This window comes from Impatiens glandulifera, chromosome 3 (genome assembly GCF_907164915.1).
Source record: "Impatiens glandulifera chromosome 3, dImpGla2.1, whole genome shotgun sequence".
NCBI lineage: Eukaryota > Viridiplantae > Streptophyta > Magnoliopsida > Ericales > Balsaminaceae > Impatiens > Impatiens glandulifera.
In genome coordinates this window covers 17,951,373-17,958,804 of record NC_061864.1, presented here as the reverse complement: position 1 = coordinate 17,958,804, position 7,432 = coordinate 17,951,373, and the positions used below count along the sequence as shown (strand labels likewise).

Below are 7,432 nucleotides of genomic sequence, written 5' to 3'. Positions count from 1 at the left end.
GTTGCTTCTACTATGCCGTTCGTCTGAGGATGATAAAGTGAGGACATGTGGTGTTCAATCATGTAAAACCTTTGGTGACCGAGGACCGCTATTGCTTGCTACTGCTGACCGAGGACGGATGCTGGCTGCACCTGACGATCGAGGACCGCCGCTGCTGATCTAGGATCGACGCTGGCTGCGTCCGACTGAGCTGAGTCCGATTCTTGACCGATGACTAATTCGTCGACCGTGGAGGCTTAGCCGCGACCCATCTTTTATTTATTTTATTTTTTTCCTCTCTTTAGACTTAGGTTTGTTTTGATGACATTTTTTTTAGATAAGTTTGTGACTTGCTTATCCTAGGTTAGAATATTAAAAAAAAAAAATCAAACACTTAACTAAAATTAAACATATCCCTAACTTAGACTTGAGATTTTTTTATGAGTTATCTTAAACTCAATAGCCTTCATTGTTCATTTTAACAATGATTCCTAAAAATAAATTAGACTTAAGCCAATTAAATGTTGATCAATAATGTGTTTAGTCTAATTTTTTTTAGGAAAATCATATTTGTGGATTATTTGTCTAGGTTTTTTCAAGTTTTGTCTTTATTATTTCCTTCCTTGTCTTTTATCTCATGCAAACTCTTTTCCCCATGTCGAGAATGGCCATGGTGAGGTCATGTTGTACAATAGAGATGCTAGAGTGTGCTTCAAGTTCGCGTAGACTTGACATTGATGACACTTCTTAACATACTCTACATATTCATGCTCCATGTTTTGCCAATAGTAGCCAAAACGAATAATCTTCTTAGAGAGTGTTGATTCTTTCATGTGTGGGACACATGTTTCTACGTGTACTTCCTCCATGATCTAGGATGTTTGAGGTTGGTCGATGCATAGCATATTCTGACCATCGAAGGAGCGTCGATATAGATTTTTTACAAGTAGCTTGTAGTTGGTTGTGTATTGGCATAGATCTCTCATTTCTTTCTTCTGGAATTGTTAAGGATACTTTACATGTTTGACATACTTCTGTAGAGATTCAAACCAATGTTTGGTCGCCACTTCAGTGTTGGCAATCGTCCTCTTCTCGAAGTCTCTTTTCTGTTTCTAACGAATCTTCAAAGACTTGATTTTAATTCCTTCTAGGATTTGCGTCATGGCTTCTAACATGGCCAAAGCGTCTACGAAACGATTTTGACTTCTCGGAGCGTGTTTAAATGTCACATGTTCAAACTTATCCATTAAAGTCGATAAGTGTTGATGGTAGGGTTTGAGATTCTCTCCTTTGACTTGTCATTCACCATTAACTTGTGAAATGACCAAGTTTGAATCTCCTACCACTTCTAGGCGTCTCGTTCCTTTTTCGTGAGCAATCTTCAAGTCAGAGATGCATGCTTCGTACTCTACTTCATTGTTTGTCACGGGATACTCAAGCTTGACTAAGATCGGGTTGTATGTTCCTACAGGATCGATGAGTAGTATTTCGATGATATTGTCTTATTTACCTGAAGCTCCATCGAATAGTAGCTTCCAGGTTGTAGGGTTGATAGTCATCACCTCGTCGTCTAGGAATGCTAACTCATTGTCATCTTCAACTTCGATTGGTTGGTCAACGAGAAAGTCTACTACATTACTTCCCTTGATAGATTTTTGATTTGTGTACTCGATGTCATATTCCGAGATCATCACCATACACTTACTAAGTTTGGGCTACAAAAATGTTTTTTGGAATAGATGTCAGATTGGATCGAGTCTTGACACCAACTTGACTATGTGAGTTTGCATGTAATGCCTTAGCCTCTTGGTAACCCAAACTAGGCCCAACACACCTTCTCTACTAGCGAGTAATTAAGTTCATAACCCGTCATGTGTTTGCTTACGTAGTATACTACGACTTCCATCTTTTCTTCATTTTCTTGGGCTAGTAGACTACCCATTGCGTTTTCCGTAACTATTAAGTATATTATTAATGGCACGCCTAGTCACGATGGCATCAGAATATAAAAATTCTTAAGGTACCCTTTTATCTTCTCGAATGCGTTCTAACAACCGTCATCCCGAACGAATCTTTCGTTCTTCCTCAAGTTTTAACAAATGATCACATGTCACAGTCAATTTGTTTATGAATGACTTATATATTGGATCTTGCTTAGAAAGCCTCGTACTTCTTTCTCGCTTTTTGGATGTGACATTTTCGTGATTGATTTTATCTTGCTCGGATCAACTTCGATTCCTCTTTGCGTGATTAAGAAGCCTAACATATTTCCTACTATTACTTCGAATGTACACTTCTTCGGGTTGAGCATTAGCTGGAACTTTCGGATGCATTGTAAGAATTTGTCGAGATTCTGGATGTGCCCTTTTGACTTGACAATCATATCATCGACATAGACTTCTACCTCCTTGTGGATCATATCGTGAAGAATCATTGTGGCAGCTCGTTAATACGTTGCTCATGTGTTCTTTAACCCAAAAGGCATGACTTGATAGCAAAACGTTCTGACTTTTGTGATGAACATCGTCTTCTCATTGTCTTCTAAAGCCATCACCACTTGATTGTAGCATGAGAATCCGTCTATGAATGATAAGAGTTGATGTTCTGCTACATGATCTACCAACACGTCGATGTGTGGTAGAGGAAAGTTGTCTTTGAGACTCGCTTTGTTGAGATCCTGACAATCTACGCATACTCGGATCTTTTCATCTTTTTTCACGACTGGGACTATATTGGCAATTCACTCTGGGTAGTCTATTACATCAATGAATCCCGCGTCGAGTTTTTTCTGGACTTCTTCTTTGATTTTGTCCACGATGTCTGCCTTAAATCTCCGGAGCTTCTACTTCACCAATTTTGCATCTTCGTAATGTGGTATACAATGTTGGATGGTTTTTGGATCAATAACTGACATATCTTTATAGGACCATGCAAAAATATTTTTGTTCGTTTTCAAAAGTCTAGTTGTATTTTCTCGTTCTAAATCATTTAAACTTTTTCCGATTAAAATAATTTGAGGATCTTCTTTTAGTGTTAAGATTTACTTCAATTACTTCCTTCGTAGTGGACAAATCTTTCTCCTACTTATCTAGATAATGTCTCATCTCATAGGTCATTTCCGATTTAAAACGTTTCATCGAAGGGAATATAATCAAAAGTTTCTTCTTCATTGTTAAAAAATATTTTTCAAAGTGTCCACGGACTTAGAGTTATAAAAATAATGTTATATATGCGAACGAAATTCAGAAATGATAGATTTTAAGTTCGAATTATTTTTAGAGAATGAATGTTTTGTCAGGTACGGATCGTCCTCCTCGTTATCCGTGACGTCATCATGATCAGAATCCGTATGGATCAACTCTTCTGGCCTGAATGGTTCAGAAGGGATTGTGTACGCGTCGTCTTCAAACTTGTTCATCATTCTTGGCCCACGTTCATGAAATAGTTCGTGCATTCCCTCTAGTATGTCATGTCAATCATCTGATTCCCCCTTAATCACGAAAGAAAAGGGGTTTGAGTAAGAAGACAATTAGAAAAGATTTCCAAACCTGGAAATCGACGTTTAGAGGTTGGGTGCATGAACAGTTCTGAGAATTGGAAATAAGGAATGGTTTCTCTTTGTTTTACGAATTGGCCATTCAAGGTAGGAGGGATCGAAATGTAAATGTCAACTATTTTACCTCTGATTCCCTCATGGAGCCCAGATGGCTCGTAACCACGACGATTCACATTTCCTATCATCTGCACTACACCTGGAACTCCTGAAGCTTGTGGACCTAAACCAAATCCCAAAAAATAAATCATCTTGTTCATCATATACAACACTATAGTGGGAAAATAATCAAATACCAATATCTTGTACAAATCGCTACCTTTCCTTGATATCATACCCAGATTAAAATCCCTAGAGCTGCCCCTCCATTAGAATCTATAATTAAAAAATTATCAGTAATTTTTTCGTCAAATATAAAATAAACCTCTAAAAGTGTTTCTAAATAGGATGAAGAAATATACAAAATGTCTAAATTTCATTATAATTGGACAGATTTAGTTGTCTGGGAGCAAGATGGACTTAGTTATATCAAATTATCAACATCACCTAATAAATGTATCTGAATCTATACTAAATATTTTATGGATGATTTCCTAGTCAAATATATATAGAACAAACCCATCATTTATAACCAATTTATTTTCTAAATAGGATCATAATTTTGACTAACTATAGACAATATATGTCTAAATTTCACTTGTTTGAATGTGGCAAATTACTTAAGAACTCGCATTTCATATATCAAATTACCAACCTTTCATAAAAGCGTTTTTAAAACTATACTAACATTTTATGGGCTATTTTTTTTTTGTCAAATATATAACAAACTTTCTAAATATGATCATCATTTGACTAAATATAATATATAATCGTTTGAAGTCCGAAGATGATGCGAATTTGGTGTATTCAATTATCGACGTTTCCTAACAACAGTGTCGCGAATTCGATGCATCCAATTAGTAACAATTCATAATAAACATCTGAATCTATACTAAAAATTGATTGATCAGATATAGAACAAATTCATAATTTAAAACTAAAAGTGTTACAAGCCAAAGTGAGACTAAATTGGCAGAAAATAGTTTGGATCTATGAAATTTATAACTTGAGGCTTGCTTGGCTTTTAATATGACAAGAAAGCCCAATATTTCTAGCCTCGCCCCTTTATAAACAAGCCTTCGCGACTTCAAATTTAGGTTTTTCTTTTACAATCTTTTCTCCGCCCCAATTTTCTCTAGCTAGGGTTTCTGCTCCTCTCAAGTTACTCATGGACCCCTCGAAGAAGCGCAGAGCCGACGAGAACGGCGGTTCTTTTGCTGTTGGAGATGCGGCTCCAATTTCAAACGGCAGTCTTTCTCCTGACGACACCCGCAAAATTCTTGAACCATTCACTAAAGAACAACTCATTGACATACTTCAAACCGCCGTTGTTCGTCACCAGGACGTCCTTGAGGCCGTGCGATCTGTTGCCGATGCGGATCCTGCTAAGAGAAAGCTCTTCGTACGAGGCCTCGGACCGGAGACAACGACTGATAAGCTTCGAGGTATCTTCTCATTCTTCGGAGATCTTGACGAGGGTATCGTCATTACTGATAAAACCTCCGGGAGGTCTAAAGGCTATGGGTTCGTTACATTCAGGCATATCGACGGCGCCATTTATGCACTTAAAGAGCCAAGCAAGAAAATTGATGGACGGATGACGGTTACCCATCTTGCTGCTTCGGGAACGAATTCTTCAAGTAGCGGTGGTGTTGATGTTTACCTGAGGAAGATATATGTTGGAAATATCCCGTTCGATATATCATCGGAGAAGTTGCTGATACACTTTTCTGCTTATGGAGAGATTGAGGAAGGACCATTAGGGTTTGATAAGCAGTCTGGGAAACCTAAAGGATTCGCTTTCTTTATTTACAAGACTGAGGAAGGTGCCAGGGCTTCACTAATTGATCCAATCAAAACAATTGATGGTCACCAGTTGAACTGTAAGCTGGCGGTTGATGGGAAAAAATCAAATAACGGTGCAAATGCAGGTGGAGCTCAGGGGCCACCAGCAAACAGGTATGGTGGTCCGGCTCCAGGATCGATGTCAGGCCCTAACTATGGAATGGGAGGTGGTTATGGAGGCTATGCTGCTCCTCCTCCAGCGATGACTCATCAAAATCCAGGCCATAACTCTTCAATGGGCGGTGGTGGAGGCTATGGGAATCAAGGGCAGGCCTCTTATGGTGGCGCAGGGGGTGGGTATGGTGCTGGTTCATATGGAGGTCCACAATATGGCGGAGCTGGTGCTGGATATGGTGGAATGAGCAATCCGGCTCCTTCTATGTATAGGGAGCCCCAGAGTTCTATGCCTTCTGGAGGATACTCAGAAGGTGGGAACTATGGAATGTCCGGTTCTGCTCCTAGGCCACCTCCTAGTGGAATGTACCAGGGCATGCCACCTTATTACTGAGGTAATCTGTCGGGTTTGATGTAAATCAGGTTAATTCTTTTACTTTTCATAAAACTCTCAATTTGATATGTTTTTTCCTTCAATCTATTTTTGTGTTTGGTTGTTTCCTAACTCTTGATTGTCTCACCTTTGTACAGTTCAGCCCTCTGATATGCTATTTCTTTGCTGCTTGTTTTCTGTCACGCTTGACTTGTCTAATTTGTACATTCCATATTGCATTTTGGCTATTTATGTTTCCTTTGCATTTTTATGTTTAACCCGTGTCTTTAGTTGTTGATATGATATATTGAGCTGTAAATGCGTATTTGGTTCAGGTTATGAGAGATTGGCGCATTGCTTTAAATGGTTGTGGTGATTCGTGATGGGACAATGAAATCTTTGCTTGATATCTGGAGTGTGATGTAGCTGCACCTTTTAGCTCTGTCTTTGTTGACAACTATTTGCCAAAGATGATTATGTGTAGTTTTGGAATCTTGGATTATGTTTGAGAATCTTTGATTGTGTGCAGAGCACTAGTTTATATCAAGACATGTCTTGCAATGCCAATTTCTCTTATACTTTGTCCTTAATATCACTTTGACTATTGGTTTTACGGTTTATACTATTTTTTGTTTTTACAATTCTTTGCTTTGATGTTAAATTTCAGTGTTTCATTGATAATTTGGTTAATGTCTGTATAATTTCCTTATAGAAGACCTTTTAAGATATGTGTATTGCTTAGTGATAGGAATAAAATGGTTTATTTTGTTACATGGTTCTTTTTCTATGTTATTGGTTTACTTGCCAAGTGAAAGTGATCTTGTACTCAGCTAAAAGTTGCCTGTTTGCCTTACTATATACAATACCAAGTTTCTGTGATATTTTTTTCATTCACAAGAGATGCACATTATACGTTTCTAGGATTGCCATTCTTATACTCGGTTTGGTTATGATGTGTGATAGACTTCAATTTTTATTGATTAATTCTCACTAAACGTGTTAATGAGGTTTTATTTGAGTTGGGAGAGATTGTGATTTCTTGAATTAAAATGAAGTGTTCAAATAATATGTGATTTTATTATATGGATTTCATAATACATCATTGTTGGAGATTCAATCAAATTTAATTGACTATTGAAGTCACATAATAATATAAAACTGCATATGAAAAAAGGATGCTACAGACAACTCTATTTGTAAATATTTCAATGATTTCATACTTGACAGTATTTGTTTTGCTATTTGCAAGTTAAAGCTAAGTGAAGAAAAATATCTCCAATTACAGTCAATGTTTTTTGGAAAACATGATACTGTTTGTTGTCACATGGGGCAATTCCACCGAATTTCTGATAAGTTTTGCAGTATCACTTGTTAGAACCCTTTAGTGTTGTTCTCTTACCACTGTGATTTTCTGTTCTTTACTTGGTCTTAAATGGATACTTAGTTGACTATTTTATATGTATGGATTC

At 37.4% G+C, this 7,432-nt stretch overlaps 1 protein-coding gene across 2 annotated transcripts; it reads left to right on the top strand.

Annotated features, from left to right (window-relative positions):
• Positions 1-4,731: 4,731 nt before the first annotated feature.
• Positions 4,732-6,601, top strand: LOC124929221 (UBP1-associated protein 2C). 2 transcript variants are annotated; one of them, XM_047469521.1, is made up of 2 exons: positions 4,732-5,985; positions 6,299-6,601. In XM_047469521.1, the coding sequence occupies exon 1, from the start codon at positions 4,800-4,802 to the stop codon at positions 5,982-5,984; it is 1,185 nt and encodes a 394-aa protein (XP_047325477.1). In that variant the 5' UTR covers positions 4,732-4,799; the 3' UTR covers position 5,985; positions 6,299-6,601. The 2 variants fall into 2 exon arrangements, with proteins under 2 accessions (XP_047325477.1, XP_047325478.1); XM_047469522.1 differs by having other exon boundaries at positions 4,732-6,013.
• The last annotated feature ends 831 nt before the right edge of the window (positions 6,602-7,432 follow it).